This window comes from Coregonus clupeaformis, chromosome 10 (genome assembly GCF_020615455.1).
Source record: "Coregonus clupeaformis isolate EN_2021a chromosome 10, ASM2061545v1, whole genome shotgun sequence".
Taxonomy (NCBI): domain Eukaryota; kingdom Metazoa; phylum Chordata; class Actinopteri; order Salmoniformes; family Salmonidae; genus Coregonus; species Coregonus clupeaformis.
Genome location: NC_059201.1, coordinates 61221130 through 61241445, shown reverse-complemented (window position 1 = coordinate 61241445; position 20316 = coordinate 61221130). Strand labels below are relative to the sequence as shown.

At 43.0% G+C, this 20316-nt stretch overlaps 1 protein-coding gene across 2 annotated transcripts in view; it reads right to left on the bottom strand.

The window, feature by feature from the left end:
* Positions 1 to 3864: 3864 nt before the first annotated feature.
* mmp24 (matrix metallopeptidase 24) overlaps positions 3865 to 20316 on the bottom strand; it is a 105877-nt gene continuing 89425 nt past the window's right edge. For both annotated transcript variants that reach the window (XM_041888849.2, XM_041888850.2), the window contains exons 7-9: positions 13986 to 14124; positions 8019 to 8285; positions 3865 to 5460 (exon numbers count right to left, since the gene is read on the bottom strand). In XM_041888849.2, coding sequence (XP_041744783.1) covers positions 5123 to 5460; positions 8019 to 8285; positions 13986 to 14124 — 744 coding nt within the window. In that variant the 3' untranslated portion in view covers positions 3865 to 5122. The remainder of the gene's footprint in view (positions 5461 to 8018; positions 8286 to 13985; positions 14125 to 20316) is intronic.

Sequence of the window (20316 nt, the reverse complement as noted above, 5' to 3'; positions counted from 1 at the left end):
CAGATTCCTCACAAAACAAAATTATCTTTGCCTACTGGAGATTTTTCTGATGAACATTCAAGTCCTCCAAGACAGAGCAAAAGACCAGACTGGGAGGGCTGTGGTGTGTCTTAGTACATATTGCTCACACATTCAGTGCAACACAGAACTAGAGAGCTCTTGACTAGGAGCATAAAGGATACAGAGAGGGGGTCAATGGTGGCAGAGCTGAATAGGTAGTATAGACCCATTCTCAGACTCTTCTCAGAGACCTTGGGGGATGTTACACAAAAGCCACATAACTGATAGTTTTGTTAAGCTGATGGTTTTGCTGATGAATGATTGGGAATGGGATATATTTTGCTTTGAAATGATGGAAGGAGAGAAAGCGATTTGGCACTTTGTCAACGCAGCCATATCTGCAGTATATAAGCTCACCCCAATTTACAGTTGTATGAATAAAACCGTAGATGTAATTTCTTTGTTAGTAGTACTACATTATGACAAGGGGTAAGCAGTGTTATAGAAGGCCCTCCTGTAGCTCAGTTGGTAGAGCATGGTGCTTGCAACGCCAGGGTTGTGGGTTCGATTCCCACGGGGGGCCAGTATGAAAAATGTATGCACTCACTAACTGTAAGTCGCTCTGGATAAGAGCGTCTACTAAAATGTAATAATGTAAGTAACATTATCAGTATGCACATCTGAGATTTAAAAAATTGGATAATGAGAATATCCTTTAAAAAAAATCTATGCAAGTTACTTTCAATGTAATTTCATAGTACATGTTATCAGAATTCTGATAATGATTCCAGTGGTTGCAAAAACCCAAAAGATAAAGTTTCTTTCAGAAAACTGTCAGAATTTCAAATTCTCACCATAATAACACACCACTTCAGAAAGCTTTATACAAAACATCAGGCCATTTACCTATTCAACTCCACTTACCAACAATAATTGTGTAATATCCAAATGTTTACATGACATATGTGCATTTGAGTCTCTGTGTGTGTGTGTGAGAGAGAGAGACGGGGATCGAGAGACACAGAACTGAGAAGAATCTCGCAGGAGTTAGTAACATCACAGATAAACTAATAGAAGTACTTAATAGGCATGATAAAAAAGCATGTCAAATTATTAGGAAAAGAACATTAACAGTTTAAAAGAGGTTGTTGAATTAACTTTTTAGCAACAACCAATCTACACTTAAGATTGTAACAACACTTTGCCAGTGATTATCACACTATTAAGAACCATTAGGAGAAGAAATGGAAGTCCCGCTCTGGTTGCAGGTAACCTAGCGGTTAGAGAGGCGAGCCAGCAACCGGAGGGTTGCCATTTGGAATCTTGGGTCCAACGGGAAAAATCTGGCGGGAAGGGAGCTGGCAACCAGAGGGTTGCTGGTATCAAATCCTAGATGCCATTGCCTTACGTTGTGCCCTTATGCAAGGCACTTAACCCCTCACAATCAAGCCTCCTTATATTTGTGAATGCAAAAAAACATATATGAATTTTAGAATAGGCTAGCTCGATAGGATACATACAACCAGAGAGGGATATTCGCTAATAATAAGTTAAACACAAATAAAAAACATTTAAAAGTTATTAAAAAATAAAAAGACTAAATGTTTTATGTGTGAGTTCTGGATGGTACCCAAACCCCATTGGGGTCAATGTTAAGTCAGAAAATACAGTATCAAGGACTATACAGATGTTGGATCTTAATTTGAGCCAGTTTGCTACAGCAGGAACATAATCCTGCAGCAATGGGAAATGTAAATGATGTGGATTATAATTAATGGACATTTTTGTAGGTGTTGATACATTTTTCGTTAGGGCAAATCAAGTCTGACATTTCTAGAAATTACTAACTTTAGAGGCCTTTTTAAACCTCAAGTAAACCGCAAGTTTGCATTTCCTGCTGTACAGGAAAATTCTCTGCAACAAAAGATCAGATTAAGATCCTACATCTGTATCTGGTTTCAGTCTTGGTAACTACATTGACATTATTATCTGGGTGAGATGAATACATGATGTAGCAAAGCAGTTGAGAATAAAAATACAGGGAAATGGAACATATTAAATAACTTTGCTTTTATCATGGGTCATCATGGGTCATCATCTGTGTATTTGTTTTTATCAGTGTACCAATGCACCCCAGTGCAGAAAGACTCTACCTGGATCTTTCTTTTAAACATCACTTTCCCATTTACATGTTTTCCTATTGAAGGCGAGGTTAAAAACAAAATTGTAAAATAGATCATGATCATGAGGACAGCATTTCAATGAAATGTAGGTTGTTAGATACAGTGCCCTCCGTAATGATTGGGACAGTGAAGCATTTTTTTTCTTTTGTCTAGAACTCCAAAAGTTTGGATTTGAAATCAAACAATGACTATGAGGTTAAAGTGCAGACTGTCATCTTTAATTTGAGGGTATGAAACGTGAATACTGAAAAGTTAGAAAGTTACAGACGCACAAATATCATAACCCCCCAAGACATGCTAACCTCTCACCATTACAATAACAGGAGAGGTTAGCATTTTTTAGGGGGGTATGATATTTGTGCGCTGTAACTTTCTAGAAATATATTATATTCTTATTTACATTAAAATGGACTCCAAAATGACACAATACATTATTTACCATTTATTTCTATTGGGCACAAAATAATCTAAAACACAACCAAAAGAAACAGCAAATGCATCCAACAAATTTGTAGAGTCACAAGCTTGATGTAGCCATTGCGTGCTATGAATATGGGACCAAATACTAAATGTTTTACTACTTTAATACACATATAAGGCGTTTTTCCTATTTTGTTGCATTACAACCTGTAATATAAATTGATTTTTCTATCAGGAATATCAGGAACTTTGAACATCCCACGGAGCACCATTAAATCCATTATTACAAAATGGAAAGAATATGGCACCACAACAAACCTGCCAAGAGAGGGCCGCCCACCAAAACTCACGGACCAGGCAAGGAGGGCATTAATCAGAGAGGCAACAAAGAGACCAAAGATAACCCTGTAGGAGCTGCAAAGCTCCACAGCGGAGATTGGAGCATCTGTCCATCGGACCACTTTAAGCCGTACACTCCACAGAGCTGGGCTTTACGGAAGAGTTGCCAGAAAAAAGCCATTGCTTAAAGAAAAAAATAAGCAAACCCGTTTGGTTTTCGCCAAAAGTCATGTGGGAGACTCCCCAAACATATGGAAGAAGGTACTCTGGTCAGATGAGACTAAAATTGAGCTTTTTGACCATCAAGAAAAACGCTATGTCTGGCGCAAACCCAACACCTCTCATCACCCCGAGAACACCATCCCCACAGTGAAGCATGGTGGTGGCAGCATCATGCTGTGGGGATGTTTTTCATCAGCAGGGACTGGGAAACTGGTCAGAATTGAAGGAATGATGGATGGCGCTAAATACAGGGGATTTCTTGAGGGAAACCTGTTTCAGTCTTCCAGAGATTTGAGACTGGTACGGAGGTTCACCTTCCAGCAGGACAATGACCCTAAGCGTACTGCTAAAGCAACACTCGAGTGGTTAAAGGGGAAACACTTAAATGTCTTGGAATGGCCTAGTCAAAGCCCAGACCTCAATCCAATTGAACATCTGTGGTATGACTTAAAAATTGCTGTACACCAGTGGAACCCATCCAACTTGAAGGAGCTGGAGCAGTTTTGCCTTGAAGAATGGGAAAACATCCCAGTGGCTAGATGTGCCAAGCTTATAGAGACATACCCTAAAAGACTTGCAGCTGTAATTGCTGCAAAATGTGGCTCTACAAAGTATTGACTTTGTGGGGCGAGGGGGGTGAATAGTTATGCACGCTCAAGTTTTCTGTTTTTTTTTGTCTTATTTCTTGTTTGTGTCACAATAAAAAATGTTGGTTGTAAGGCAACAAAATAGGAAAAATTCCAAGAGGTTTGAATACTTTCGCAAGCCACTTTATGTACAAGAAGTGCTGTAAGTTCTTAACAGTTCACCTGATATGGATGACAATATCCTCAAATTAAAGCTGTCAGTCTGGACTTTAAACTCATAGTCATTGTTTGATTTCAAATCCAAACTTTTGGAGTATAGAGCCAAAAGAAGAAAAAATGCTTCACTGTCATTAAGGAGGATACAAACAAAGAGCAACACAGGAAGAGAGAAAGTGAGAGAAATGAGGAGGAATGAAGAGGGGTACGGAGTGGAATTCAGGCTGCCTCAACAGCAGTTCATTGTGCCTAGTCAATGTTGGTCTGACGTGCTGAGCCTATTGAAACGGCCATAGGTACTCCTCCACGCCTTCGGGCATGTAAAAAAACAAAACATAACTGTGACCAATGTCTTTAAACGCTAACTTAACTAGCTTTCCCCTACGCCCCTCGGTCCAGACAGAGGAGCAGGGAGTCTGTGCTGGGGGATGTTGGTATAGCGGTGGTCCTTCAGTGGACATACGTATAGTCTCAGTCCTCTAGCTTAGGTGAGTCGATCGCTAGAGGCAGAGGTCTGGGTATGAAGACATTTGTCATTTGCGATGTACAGACAAAATTTATCCTCTTGATAACTCAAAGCTCTCTAACTGAAAATATTAAATGATCCACAGAAATCCTTGGTATTCTTTTCTATGGCCTTTCTACCTACATTTTTTGTTAAAGTTTACATTTTTTCTTTAAATATCTTGTTTGACTTGACAATACTTGAAGTTCATGTACAAGTTGATATTGGACTCCGACAGATTGCTGGTACCTGGCTATGTGAGGGGTTGGCTCCCCCCCCCCCCTCTCTCCCCCTGAGAAAGAGTGTATGGGAGTCCCATCGAGGTAAAGTATGTGTGACAACCCCCACTGAAACAGCCAGATAAGAATGGACAACATATAGACAAGAGGTGCAAAAGGCAGAGCAATCGGATTGGCTCTGCTCTCCCAGCGTCCTATGCGTCGCCTCATGCTAATATTCAACATACTCAATTTTGCCGATGTTCATCTAAGGGTCCTTGCCAGGGGACAAAAGGGAGTTACTTAATCCCCCTCCTTCCTTTCTCGCAAAGGGTTTGTGCAAGACAGGCACTGGTCACATGGTGCTCAGATTTTTTGTAGCCCTCTCAGCGCAGTTTCGTATCGTAAGCGGCGGCGCGCAGCCTAAGCCTGTCATACCCACTCCTGGACAGGATGTTTGTAGTAGGTGACGTTCTGTTGCACCCCTTTGTTTTTGAACTGGAAGATGGTGTAGACCAGGACCAGGATGCACAGCGACAGGATGCAGGGAATCACCACAGCGATGGCGTTGACAGTGCTGTGCACGTCGTTGATGGTCACCATGATGTCCACGTCATCGTGGGGAAGCTGCCGGTCCTTGTTCTTCTCCATGTCTGATTGGTGGCAGCCCATCCAGTCATTGACAATAGACTTGGGGTAGCCGGGCTCAACGGTCAGCTTCTGGTTGTCAAACTTCCAGTAGTCCTTGCCTTTGTAGAAATAGGTATAAACTAAAGAGGGAAAAAGAGTGCGAAAGTACAAATTCATTTGTATCTAACATAGATAGGTTTGCAAACTGTACAAGTCAAACACCTCAAACATTTTGCCTGACAACTCATCCTGAATTTAACTCCGCTGCTCTATCAATCACTTCATACATTCTCCACACATTCCATTGTGGAGAATAAACGCTAGTGGGCATGGCGTTTGGCCCGGAGCGATGTGATTTGGTAGTCAGGCTACTCAAACATTCCCCTGTCCAAATAAACACTGTACCTGATTATCTACCATTTGTCATATCATAACGGTATGCTATCAAAGCTCTACAACCGAAAATGCAGTCTCCAAACCATAACGCTCTAAATGCCCTGTTTGTTTTGGAGGGGTAGTTCTCTGTACTACGCAATGCCTGGGAGACAAGGCATGCTGATTGAGAATGTCTGGCAATCAGAGGACGACAGAAACCCTGGTGGCTACTGATTGTTGAAGTGCTCCCTTCTGCTGCCTCCCAAACAGCACCTCCAGATCCCTTAAGAAAATGGCTGAGCTAGAGTCTAGTGGACGGACTAGCCAAATGGACCATGCGACCCCCTCTAATTTCCACCTCTGATGTTCTCAAGTCCTCTGTTTAATGTGTTTTAGGAGGTTGTGACATGACTCGCAAAAAGTGATGAGAGTTCCTTCCAGAGGAAGTCTCCCGGGAGGTGCCGGGGCAGTGCAGCGTATTTTAGCTAGAGCAGCACAAATGAGCGGTGGGCTGAGGTCCCCGGTTGGGTTAACCCTCTGACCCTGACTGACACCGCCACTTCCACCACACTCATGGCACAAACAGACCTCGGACACAGACGGCCAACAGTTCAGTGACAGCCCTCTGGCCAGAAGGGACACTTATCTGATGTTGACATGGCTGACATGGCTCTCACTGATGGGTTAATATTAGCCGACAGCATCTCAGAGAACGGCGAGCAATTCTGACTCACACAAGCTGCTGAGACTTCATAAATACACACTAAAAACAAATGGTTCTATAAAGTGCCAAATAAGGGTTCTTTGGGTTGAAACGATAGTGGAACCCTTTTTGGTGCTATATGGAGCCTTTTTTTGAAGGTTCTATAAAGAACCATGCTCATAAGGTTCTAAATGGAACATGTATGGTGCTATAAAGAACCATTAAAAAAAGCTTCTATATAGCACCAAAAAAGGGTTCTGCTATGGTTACAACCCTTTTTGGGGCTATATAGAACACTTTTGATGGTTCTTTATAGAACCTTTATGGAGAAAGGTTCTTTATAGAACCATTCTCAATCTCAAAGGTTCTTTGTAGAACCATACATGTTTTTATTTTGGTTTAATAGCCAAATTATATTGTTAAAATACCATCGTTTTGATTATTGTGCTTATTAACAAGTTGAATCAAATGTGCTAGCTTTGGAACAGCTTGGTTTCCCTGAGGAGAGAATTGAGAACTACTGAGTCAACAGTTCTAAATTGACACAAGGACATACATGAGTCTTTCACAAGAGACTGTCACTGGCCATAGACATATATAAGATGTACTAGCATAACACAACAGATTGAATAAACTGGAATGACACTCTCACTCACGGTTACACAAAAAGAGCTGTGAACAAACCATACCCCAAAATATTCTAATGAGCTGTCGCCCCTACATTTTAATTATCACTAAAAGAGGAAATAATACTTTTTTTCAGTATGGTTCCACATAGAACCATCACCCTTCACAAAGAGCCCTTAAAGAATCCTAATGTTTTAGTATGTACATGATGAACTTCAGCTATTTTCTGCTGTGTTGTTACGAATGTGTTGTCAATACTAATGACCAAGACTGTCAGTCAGCGCAACACATTTGAGCTCGATCTCGCATAATATGTACCTCCTGTATACATCTTTAGTAGGCCGACTATCCATTGGTACTTTACTCCAGAGGTAGTCAGGGACCCAGATCTGGATTGTCAAACCATTAAAATCATCATTATACCAGCCTCTAAAATCATTGACAGGCATCAATGATTGACTTATGGCATCAATAATTGTCTTAAAATAAATACATTCATATTATTCTGAAAATATATCTGTTAAATAATATGCCTGAAGGGAGGCACCAGGATATCTGGTCAGCAGGAAAACAATGTGGACACAGTGGACAGATAAGATACATTTTAATACCATGTGTAAACATGGCAGACCTTGATCCGATAGTGATTGGATCACGAAACCCACATGTTAGTGCAAGGTGTAAACAGGGCCTTCTGATAAGACTAAAATAAAAGTGCAATGTTGGTATCATAAGACTTCAGTTATTGATTCTATGTGTAGATATGACTACTGTTAATGGTACTATTGCAATTACAGCAGATAACAGTTCAAGTGCTTTGTTACAGTAATGGCAATTACAGTACCAAATGTAGTTAATTAATAAAGTAAACAGAAATTGGAATTTCAAATTACTTCCCGAATTGACGGTATTGAGATGGAATTAACCCAAACCCCTGTTCCTCTGCATCCCTTCAAGGCGGTAGCCACATGGTCTGTGGAGAATTATACTCACAGCCCTCCCTGCTGACAAAGGCTCCCTGCGGCGCCTCGGGGATGCCCTTCCACACAGTGATGGGTTTGGGGTAGCCCGGGTCGACTGTGCGTTTCTCCTCGTTGTAGCGCCAGTACTGGTCCCCTTTGAAGAAGTAGGTTTTGCCCACGGGCTCCCAGCGCAGTGCTGTGTCAATGCCGTCCTTAGGGAGACAGTTACCCAGCTCCACCAGACTGTGGGGGTACCCGGGCTCAGCAGTCACTTCTTTGAACACCCAGTACTTGTCACCTGTGGGGTAAACAACAACAGGGTCATGTTCATTAGGCACCAAACAGAGGAAAACCGACTGAAACGGGGAGATTATCTCTGAAACTATTTTCATTTTCCGTTGTAAAACCTTTTTTAACCTTTTACTACAGTGGGCTAAATCAGGGTCACACAGTGTTTCTTGGTAGTCTTAAACAAAACTACTTTGAAACAAAAGTATACACCTCACACATATGGTTATGGGCTTAAAAAAAAGAAGACACCTGTACCATGTCAGATATAGGGCTCTATTTTTGGCTGCCGTTAAGCCGGCACTAGTGTCAAACGCACGTTAGTTTGCAATTTCAGCATGTAAAAACTGCCGCATTGGCATGTTCCAGCCCTAACGCCAGGTTTAGCAATTTACCTGTCTAACATAAGCATGCTTGCACTCAGATGGAAGGGATGGAAATATTTGAGGCATGTCCTTAAAAACATGCTCCAAAGTGCTAATTTCAGGTAGCGCTGGTAGGGAACGTAGCCTATCCAGCCATGACGCGCACTGCCCATATGCGCATGGAACAAGATGTGATTTGGTGCCTGTGTACTTCGTATTTAGAAACATAAAACACAAATGTTTTTTCCCCATTTCGTTTTATTTGATTAAAAACCAAGCATAGCCTCCCCTCCTCTCAATGAAGACTGTTTTCTTTTTGTTCTGCCCAATGTCATCAAGTAGGCTAGTCAAGACCGTCGATAAAGTGTTTGGCTCATGAGACCGCTTGGAAATAAATCTTAAATCACCAAAGCTTTCTTAAAATATAAAGTTTTAGAGGAGCAAAACAGTGAGCTGACGTTACATTATTTTAGCCATGCTTTGGACGTGCATAAAACCCCCTCCATGATGTAGGCTACATGTGTCCATGCCCATCATGAAACGAGAGATGATAACCTCAGTGAATACCGATGAACCTCATATTTAGAAGTTATTTTCCTGTAACAATTGTTTGTTTTTTCCGTTTCATATTTTTAAAACCCAAGCCTACCGTAGGCTACCATTACCCTAGGCATACGATAACAAAGGCTGGTTCAACAGCAATGCATTTTCTTTTTTTATGATGGCGATTTTATGATATCATTACATTTTACATGTACTGTATTTATTGTAGTTGAAAAAAACAGAACAGATTACTTGTTTTTCATTTAATTTCTATTAAAACTTCAGAATCCAAGATGGCGTAGCAGTGCGGTCGTGTACTCTGTGTGTGTCAGTGTATATTTTTGTATTTTTCGTACATATTTCCCTATCACACTTTTCATCCTTCTACTATATATACTTTCCTGCAACCCGCCTAACTCAATGTGGAATGGATTATATTATGCTTTATTCAATTTTTTCTAGAATCTCCAGTTGAAACTAGCTAGCCAGCTAACTAGCTACTTGCTATTAGCCACCGTTAGCGGTTTTCACCCAGAACATCGGATTTTCTGCCGGAATAACTGAATCACTGGACATTAACACGCAACTAGCTAGCCGCAACCGAATGGATGTTGCTGTTGGCTAATCACCACTGCCCTCGAAGCAAGCACCAGTTAGCCTTGAGCTAGCCTCGAGCCAGGCCCATATCCCGGCAATCTACCTCTCTGTCTACCGGACGGGAGTAGCCAGCTAACTAGCTACTTGCTATTAGCCACCGTTAGCGGTTTTACACCATTGTCCGTGGCCTGCACTACCTACCAGCCAGCTCTAGCCTGGACTATTATCGGCCAGTCTGCACTGTCTGCACAGTACGTTATCGAACCAGAACATATCGGTTTTTCTGCCGGAATCACTGAATCACTGAACCTTTAACACCGAATAATCGCAACTAGCTAGCTGCAACCAAATGGATGTTGTTGTTGGCTAATCAGCCTTGAGCTAGCCTCGAGTCAGGCCCATCTCCCGGCTATCTACCTCTCTGTCAACCGGACGGGACCTCCTAGAGTCGACACGGAGCCCCGCCGATCCATCACGACTGGTCTGCCGACATAATCGTCTGTGGTTTCAACAGGCTTCCCGTTGCGATGACCACGAAGATCCATCTGCTAGCCCCGGCCCGCTAGCACACGCAAACAACAGCCATGCTTCCTGCTAGCCTGTGCTGTAGCACGAATTAGAACTGCTCTCAGACTCACATATTGCTGTTCACTGGACCTTATGATCACTCAGCTGCACAGCTGATGCCTGCTGGACTGTTCCTTTACACGGTACCCTGTCCTGTTTATCTGTTTAGCCTCAGCCCAAACTTTCATCGCCATTACCAGTTGTTGTCTTAGCTCTCTCGAATAACACCTGTGATTGCTTTATGCCTCTCTCCCATGTCAATATGCCTTGCCTATTGCTGTTCCAGTTAGTTCTTATTATACAATTTCACTGTAGAGCCCCAAGTCCCTCTCAAACTGCCTCAAATAGCTCCTTTGTTCCACACCCCATACACGCGGAGACCGGCTCAATCGGTGCCTCCAGTGATGCTATCTCTTTCATTGTTACCCAACGCTTAGGTTTACCTCCACTGTACTCATATCCTTCCATATCCTTGTCTGTATATAATGCCCTGAATCTTTTCTACAACGCCCGGAAATCTGCCCCCTTTATTCTCTGTACCCAACGCACTAGAAGACCAGTTCTTAAAGCCTTTGGCCGTATCCTTATTCTAGTCCTCCTCTGTTCCTCTGGTGATGTAGAGGTTAACCCAGGCCCTGCAGCCCCCAGTATCACTTCTACTCCCCAGGAGCTATCATTTGTTGACTTCTGTAACCGTAAAAGCATTGGTTTTTTGCATGTTAACATCAGAACCCTCCTCCCTAAGTTTGAGTTATTCACTGCGTTAGCACACTCCGCCAACCCTGATGTTCTAGCAGTGTCTGAATCCAGGATCTCAGCGATCACTGCCTTATTGCCTGTGTCCGTAACGGGTCCGCGGTCAAACAACCACCCCTCATCACTTTCAAACGCTCCCTAAAACACTTTAGCGAGCAGGCCTTCCTAATTGACCTGGCCCAGGTATCCTGGATGGATATCGATCTCATTCCGTCAGTAGAGGATGCCTGGTTGTTCTTTAAAGTGCTTTCCTCTCAATCTTAAATAAACATGCCCCATTCAAAAAAATTAAAACTAAGAACAGATATAGCCCCTGCTTCTCCTCAGACTTGACTGCCCTTGACCAGCACAAAAACATCCTGTGGCGTACTGCATTAGCATCGAATAGCCCCCGCGATATGCAACTTTTCAGGGAAGTTAGGAACCAATATACACAAACAGTTAGGAAAGCAAAGGCTAGCTTTTTCAAACAGAAATGTGCATCCTGTAGCACTAACTCCAAAAAGTTTTGGGACACTGTAAAGTCCATGGAGAATAAGAGCACCTCCTCCCAGCTGCCCACTGCACTGAGGCTAGGAAACACTATCACCACCGATATATTTACAATAAACGAGAATTTCAACAAGCATTTTGCTATGGCTGGCCATGCTTTCCACCTGGCTACCACTACCCCGGCCACCAGCTCTGCACCCTCCGCTGCAATTTGCCCATGCCCCCCCCTCCCACTTCTCCTTCACACAAATTCAGACAGCTGATGTTCTGAAAGAGCTGAAATATCTGGACCCCTAAAAATCAGCTGGGCTAGACAATCTGGACCCTTTCTTTCTAAAATTAGCCACCGAAATTGTCGCAACCCCTATTACTAGCCTGTTCAACCTCTCTTTCGTAACGTCTGAGATCCCCAGAGATTGGAAAGCTGCCGCGGTCATCCCCCTCTTCAAAGGGGGTGACACTCTAGATCCAAACTGTTACAGACCTATATCCATCCTGCCCTGCCTTTTAAAAGTATTTGAAAGCCAATTTAACAAACAGATCACCGACCATTTCGAATCCCACCGTACCTTCTCCGCTATGCAATCCGGTTTCCGAGCTGGTCATGGGCGCACCTAAGCCACGCTTAAGACCTAAACGATATTATCACCGTGATCAATAAAAGACAGTACTGCGCAGCCGTCATCATCGACCTGGCCAAGGCTTTCGACTCTGTCAACCACCTCATTCTTATTGGAAGACTAAATAGCCTTGGTTTCTCTAATGACTGTCTCGCCTGGTTCACCAACTACTTCTCAGATAGAGTTCAATGTGTCAAATCGGAGGGCCTGTTGTCTGGACCTTTGGCCGTCTCTATGGGGGTGCCACAGGGTTCAATTCTCGGGCAGACTCTATTCTCTGTGTATATCAATGATGTCGCTCTTGCTGCTGGTGACGCTCGGATCCACCTCTATGCGGACGACACCATTTTGTATACTTCTGGCCCTTTATTGGACACCGTGTTAAAAAACCTCCAAACGAGCTTCAACGCCATACAACACTCCTTCCGTAGCCTCCAACTGCTCTTAAACACTAGTAAAACTAAATGCATGCTCTTCAACCGAACGCTGCTTGCACCCTCCCACCCGACTAGAATCACTACTCTCGGCGGGTGTGACCTAGAGTATGTGGACAACTACAAATACCTAGGTGTCTGGTTAGACTGTAAACTCTCCTTCCAGACGCACATTAAGCATCTCCAATCAAAAGTTAGATCTAGAATCGGCTTCCTATTTCGCAACAAAGCCTCCTTCACTCATGCTGCCAAACATGCCCTCGTAAAACTGACTATCCTACCGATCCTTGACTTCGGCGATGTCATTTACAAAATAGCCTCCAACACTCTACTCAGCAAATTGGATGTAGTCTATCACAGTGCCATCCGTTTTGTCACCAAAGCCCCATATACTACCCACCATTGTGACCTGTACGCTCTTGTTGGCTGGCCCTCACTACATATTCGTTGCCAAACCCACTGGCTCCAGGTCATCTATAAATCACTGCTAGTCAAATCCCTGTATTTATCTTAGCTCACTGGTCACCATAGCAACACCCACCCGTAGTCTACGCTCCAGCAGGTATATCTCACTGGTCATCCCCAAAGCCAACACCTCCTTTGGCTGCTATTCCTTCCAGTTCTCTGCTGCCAATGACTGGAACGAACTGCAAAAATCTCTGAAGCTGGAGACTCCCTCACTAACTTTAAGCGTCAGTTGTCAGAGCAGCTTACCGATCACTGCACCTGTACACAGCCATTCTGAAATTAGCCCACCCAACTACCTCATCCCCATATTGTTATTTATTTTGCTCATTTGCACCCCAGTATCTCTATTTGCACATCATCTCTTACACATCTATCATTCCAGTGTTAATACGAAATTGTAACTATTTTGCACTATGGCTTATTTATTGCCTTACCTCCATAACTGTATATATATTTTCTGTTGTATTTTTGACTTTATGTTTTGTTTACCCCATATGTAACTCTGTGTTGTTGTTTTTATCGCACTGCTTTGCTTTATCTTGGCCAGGTCGCAGTTGTAAATGAGAACTTGTTCTCAACTGGCTTACCTGGTTAAATAAAGGTTAAAAAAAGCCACATGAAGTTCTTAAAACCTCCTTTCTGAGGAAGGTAACTATTGGGAATCCTCAACTATTGGGCATCTGCATGTTCAGGGCTTGAAAAGTTAAGCAGCATTCAAGGACAGTGTTAAAGATTGGGGTTTTATAGTTGCTATGTCTCTGTAATCCAGATGTATTCACCTAAAGCGAACATGACTTAGCTAACAATAACACTGAGCAGTGCGAAAAGGGCTATATCACATTTGAAAAGGAGAAGGGAGTTGAAATACCCTTAAAGAACACAAATTTGCCGTCTGATCTCTCGTAGGCGGCGTCGATACGGGGCGGTAGACCTTTCCAGAACTGCTCAATCTGCATCGGGTAGCCCTCCTGCACCTTGTTGTTCCGCAGTCGCCAGAACCATCGGTCCTAAAGAGAAGAAAAAAGAGAGGAGAGAGCTCACATCAATCACAGCTCATTATCATTTGGCTCCAGTAAATATAGGGCACGGCCCAGCAAACTCCCCACTGACTGCTACCCACATGCAAATACCCACACTTACCCCTCAAACAGCCACAACTGAGTCGCAGAGCAGAGGCCTTATAGCAGGGTAACTACAGTGCCTTCGGAAAGTATTCAGACCTCTTGACTTTTTCCACATTTTGTTACGTTACAGCCTTATTCTAAAATGGATTTAAAAAATAAAATTCTACACACAATACCCCATAATGACAAAGTGAAAACACGTTTTTTGACATTTTTGCAAATATATTAAAAATAAAAACCAGAAATACAATTTTTACATAAGTATTCAGACCCTTTGCAATGAGACTCGAAATTGAGCTCAGGTGCATCCTGTTTCCATTGATCATCCTTAAGATGTTTCTACAACTTGATTGGAGTCTACATGTGGTAAATTCAATTGATTGGACGTGATTGGGAAAGGCACACACCTGTCTATATAAGGTCCCACAGTTGACAGTGCATGTCAGAGCAAAAACCAAGCCATGAGGTCGAAGGAATTGTCCGTAGAGCTCCGAGACAGGATTGTGTTGAGGCACAGATCTGGGGAAGGGTACCAAAAAAATTCTGCAGCACTGAAGATTCCCAAGTTGCCTACATCATTCTTAAATGGAAGAAGTTTGGAACCACCAAGACTCTTACTAGAGCTGGCCACCCGGCCAAACTGAGCAATCGGGGGAGAAGGGCCTTGGTCAGGGAGTTGACCAAGAACACTCTGACATAACTCTAGAGTTCCTTTGTGGAGATGGGAGAACCTTCCAGAAGGACAACCGTCTCTGCAGCACTCCACCAATCAGGCCTTTATGGTAGAATGGCTAGACGGAAGCCACTCCTCAGTTAAAGGCACATGACAGCCCGCTTGGAGTTTGCCAAAAGGCACCTAAAGACTCAGACCATGAGAAACAAGATTCTCTGGTCTGATGAAACCAAGATTGAACTCTTTGGCCTGAATGTCAAGTGTCACGTCTGGAGGAAACCTGGCACCATCCCTACTCTGAAGCATGGTGGTGGCAGCATCATGCTGTGGGGATGTATTTCAGCGGCAGGGACTGGGAGACTAGTCAGGATCGAGGCAAAGATGAACGGAGCAAAGTACAGAGAGATCCTTGATGAAAACCTTTTCCAGAGCGCTCAGGACCTCAGACTGGGGCGAAGGTTCACCTTCCAACAGGACAACGACCCTAAGCACACAGCCAAGACAACGCAGGAGTGGCTTCTGGACAAGTCTCTGAATGCCCTTGAGTGGCCCAGACAGAGCCCGGACTTGAACCCGATCGAACATCTCTGGAGAGACCTGAAAATAGCTGTGCAGCGCTCCCCATCCAACCTGACAGAGCTTGAGAGGATCTGCAGAGAAGAATGGGAGAAACTCCCCAAATACAGGTGTGCCAAGCTAGTAGCATCATACCGAAGAAGTATCGATGCTCTAATTGCTGCCAAAGGTGCTTCAACAAAGTACTGAGTATAGGGTCTGAATACGTATGTAAATGTAATATTTCAGTTTTTTATGTTTTATAAATTAGCAGAAATGTCAAATACTTGTTTTTGCTTTGTCATAATGGGGTATTGTGTGTAGATTGATGAGGGAAAAATAAACAATTTAATCAATTTTAGAATAAGTCTGTAATGTAACAAAATGTGGAAAAAGTAAAGGGGTCTGAATACTTTCTGAAGGCACTGTATAATTAAATAATTTATGAACCAAGTAGATTATGTGCAATTGTGTAATACTCTATCAACTACTCATCACAATCCATGCTATAATACTAGGGTTGCAAAGGAAGGGAGTATTACTGGTACCAGAATTTTGGACACTTTCAAGGATTATAGGTACATTAAAAATATATAAAATAATAAAATACGTTTTTAATATAAAAAATAAAATCACAAAGCTGTAAAATATGATCCTAAATAGAGTGCCTTCAGAAAGTATTCACACCCCTTGACTTTTTCCACATTTTGTTGTTACACCTTCAATTTAAAATGGATTAAATGTAGATGTTTTGTCATTGGCCTACACACAATACCCCATAATGTCAAAGTGGATTTATGTTTTTCTAAATGTTTAATAATCAATTAAAAATGAAAAGCTGAAATGTCTTCAGTCAATAAGTATTCAACCCATTTGTTATGGCGAGCCTAAATAAGTTCAGGAGTAAACATTTGCTTAACAAGTCACATAATAAGTTGCATGGACTCTGTCTGTGTGCAATAATAGTGTTAACATGATTTTTGAATTACTACCTCATCCCCACACATACAATTATCTGTAAGGTCCCTCAGTCAAGCAGTGAATTTCAAAGACAGATTCAACGACAAAGACCAGGGAGGCTTTCCAATGCCTCGCAAAGAAGGGCACTTATTGGTAGATGGGTAGAAATAAAAAAGCAGAAATTGAATATCCCTTTGAGCATGGTGAAGTTATTAATAACACTTTGGATGATGGTGTATCAATACACCCAGTCACTGCAAAGATACAGGTGTCCTTCCTAACTCAGTTGCCGGAGAGGAAGGAAACGACAACATTGTAGTTACTCCACAATACTAACCTAATTGACAGAGTGAAAAGAAGGAGGCCTGTACAGAATACAAATATTTGTGATCTTGGGTATACTTGTTATCGTTAAAGACTTGGGAGTTTTTCAGGATAAAAAAGAAATGGAATGGAGCTAAGCACAGGCAAAATCCTAGAGGAAAACCTGGTTTAGTCTGCGTTCCACTGGGAGATTAATTCATCTTTCAGCAGGACAATAACCTAAAACACTTGAGATGTGTGGCCAAGTTACATTTTTGACTTAAATCTGCTTGAAAATCTATGGCAAGACATGAAAATGGTTGTCTAGCAATGATCAACAACCAATTTCACAGAGTTTGAAGAATTTTTAACATAATAATGGCCAAATTTAAAAGTCTTAGAGACTTACCCAGAAAGACTCAGCTGTAATCGCTGCCAAAGGTGATTCTAACATGTATTGACTCAGGGGGTTGAATACTTATCTAATCAATACTTAGATAAGTGAATACTTTCTGAAGGCACTGTATCAATTTAGTGAATATAGTTGCTGTTTAATAACATGGTTTCAGCATAGAATATAGTCATTTTTATTTATACATGTTTTATTTTGTCAATATACTCTGTCAATATACACTAAGTGTACAAAACATTAAGGACACCTGCTCTTTCCATGACATAGACTGACCAGGTGAGTTCAGGTGAAAGCTATTATCCCTTATTGATGTCACTTGTTAAATCCACTTCAATCAGTGTAGATGAAGGCGAGGAAACATGTTAAAGAATAATTTTTAAGCCTTGAGACAACTGAGACATGGATTGTGTATGTGTGCCATTCAGAGGTTGAGTGGGCAAGACAAAAGATTGAAGTGCCTTTGAACAGGGTATGGTAGTAGGTGCCAGGCATGGGGCTATTGCGGTGACCGTATTACCGCCATCCTGGAAGTCATGAGTCATGACCGCAGTAAAATTCCACGTGACCGTTGAGTCACGGTAATCTCCTTTTATGCACTCTGGACATGTCACACCCTGATCTGTTTCACCTGTCTTTGTGATTGTCTCCACCCCCCTCCAGGTGTCGCCCATTTCCCCCATTATCTCTAGTGTATTTATACCTGTGTTCTCTGTTTGGCTGTTGCCAGTTTGTTTTGTTCGTCATGCCTACCAGCGGTTTTCCCCTTGCTCCTGTCTTTTCTAAAGTTCCTGTTTTGCCTCTGTACAGGATACAGCCTCTTGCGACATTCGTTTATCTCCTGGGGAAATTGGTCATTGAGACCGAATTTGGTCCCTTTAAGTTCCCTTCCCCTGCTTTTGATCAGCTCCTTTTGTTGGTAGTGTTCAAATTTTGCGATGATAGGTCGGGGACCCTCGGTGGAAAGCCACCTTGTTTAGTCTCTAGAGGAAGTTTCAAGGCGGATTGCATGAACTCTCTGATCGCCCCCTCTGGAATATTAGATTTTCACGCATGCTACGGGTTTGTATGTCTAGTAGCGACTCCCTCATCACCCTGTTTTCCCTGAGTAGACAATCCATGTTGGAATCGAGGGTTTTTACCTTGCCTTGTTCTCTCCTTGGAGCGTGAGAATTTCACTCTGGCTAAACTCCAAACTCCCCCTCAGCCCTGTTGCATGGATTCCAGCAAGAGCACTAGCCTCTACTTCAACGGTAAGTAAATCGTCCGTGTCTGTAGATGAATCTGTCTTTCTTTTTTTTTGTAGGGTTAGAGTTATTTTGTGAGGTAGCCGGATCATTCCACGATGGAGTATGTTGTTCCTCCATAGCATAAAGCTGTTGACTCGTCGATTTCCCTCAGGATCTCCTTAGTATCCAGGTTGGCTCAGAACTGCAAGCAGTTGTTTACAAATGTTTTAATGATACGTCTTTCCCACGACTACCGAAAACTATGTAACAATAAAGTGTTTGCCACGTGCACTTGGAGGTGGAGGGCTCCGAGAGAGGTGGTGTTGCAATTGATTATTATTGAATGTTATTGATGGATGCAGCCTTGTAGAACCAAAACCTACACAGCCTTCCTCTGCTTAACACTTGAACTCGAGCTCAGTGTATCTTTGCTGTAAATATTGTGGGGCCGAAATGGTGGCATTTGTGAAAAACGTAAGTAGTTGGAAGTTGCAAATTTTACTTCAAATTACGTCATTGTTGATTAGATTTTTTTATTTTTTATTAACTAGGCTATTTTCTCCTAAACCATATGGTCTATTTACTAAACACATGGACAACATGGACACAGATATAAAGATTAAGAAAAAATATGAATTGAACTATAACTATAAGATTTCCAAAATTACCTGTTAATTACCAACATTTCTGAAAAGTATGGTAACTTTGGTAAGTTACCAGAAGTTTTGCAACCCTACACTATAACATTTCCTGTAAAATGTACAATAACTTACTGGCTGCAATTGACCAGTAAGTTACTGTAATTTATTTTACAGTACAGCTACTGTAATCCATGTTACGGTACCAAGTCAGTTACTGTAATCTAATTTACAGTACCAATTACAGCATATTACTTGGTGTCACACCCTGACTCATGGGACTCTTGTATGTTGAGTCAGGGTGTGGATTTCTATGTTGTATTTTCTATGTTGGCATTCTATGTTGTGTGTTTCTATGTTTGGCCGGGTGTGATTCCCAATCAGAGGCAGCTGTCGCTTGTTGTCTCTGATTGGGGATCATACTTAGGCAGCCTATTGGCAATCACTAGTTGTGGGATCTTGTTCCGTGAGTAGGCTTGTTTTGTGTTTAGCCTTAGGACTTCACGTTTCGTTGGTTTGTTGTTTTGTTAGTGTGTTTATCGTTGTAATAAACATGTACGCATTTCACGCTGCGCCTTGGTCTGACCAGTCCTTAAACGAACGTGACAGAAGATCCCACCATACACAGACCAAGCAGCGTGCCCAGGAGCAGACAGCCTGGACATGGGAGGAGATCCAGGACGGAAAGGGATCCTGGACATGGGAGGAGATTCAGGCTGGGATGGATCGCCGTCCTTGGGAGGAGACAGTGGAGGCCCAGTTTAGAGAGGAGCAACGGCAACGCAGAAGGCACCGGCCGAGGAAGAAGCCCGAGAGACAGCCCCAATAAAAAAAAATTGGGGGGGGGGCTAAAAGGGTGGTCGGGGAGGAGTCCTCACGGGAGGAGGACTGGGCGCGGAGAGTGAAAGACTGGTACAGTCGGAGAGCTCTAACGTCAGTTCTCAGTCCGGTACACCTCGTGCCTGCGTCTCGCACCAAGCCAGTGGTGCGTGTCGCCAGTCCGGTACGGCCCGTTCCTGCTCCCCGCACCAAGCCAGTGGTGCGTGTCGCCAGTCCGGCCAGGCCCGTTCCTGCTCCCCGCACCAAGCCAGTGGTGCGTGTCGCCAGTCCGGCCCGGCCCGTTCCTGCTCCCCGCACCAAGCCAGTGGTGCGTGTTCCCAGTCCGGTACGGCCCGTGCCTGCTCCCCGTACCAAGCCAGTGGTGCGTGTCGCCAGTCCGGCCCGGCCCGTTCCTGCTCCTCGCAACAAGCCAGTGGTGCGTGTTCCTAGTCCGGCCCGTGCCCGTTCCACCGGTGCCTGGTCCAGCAC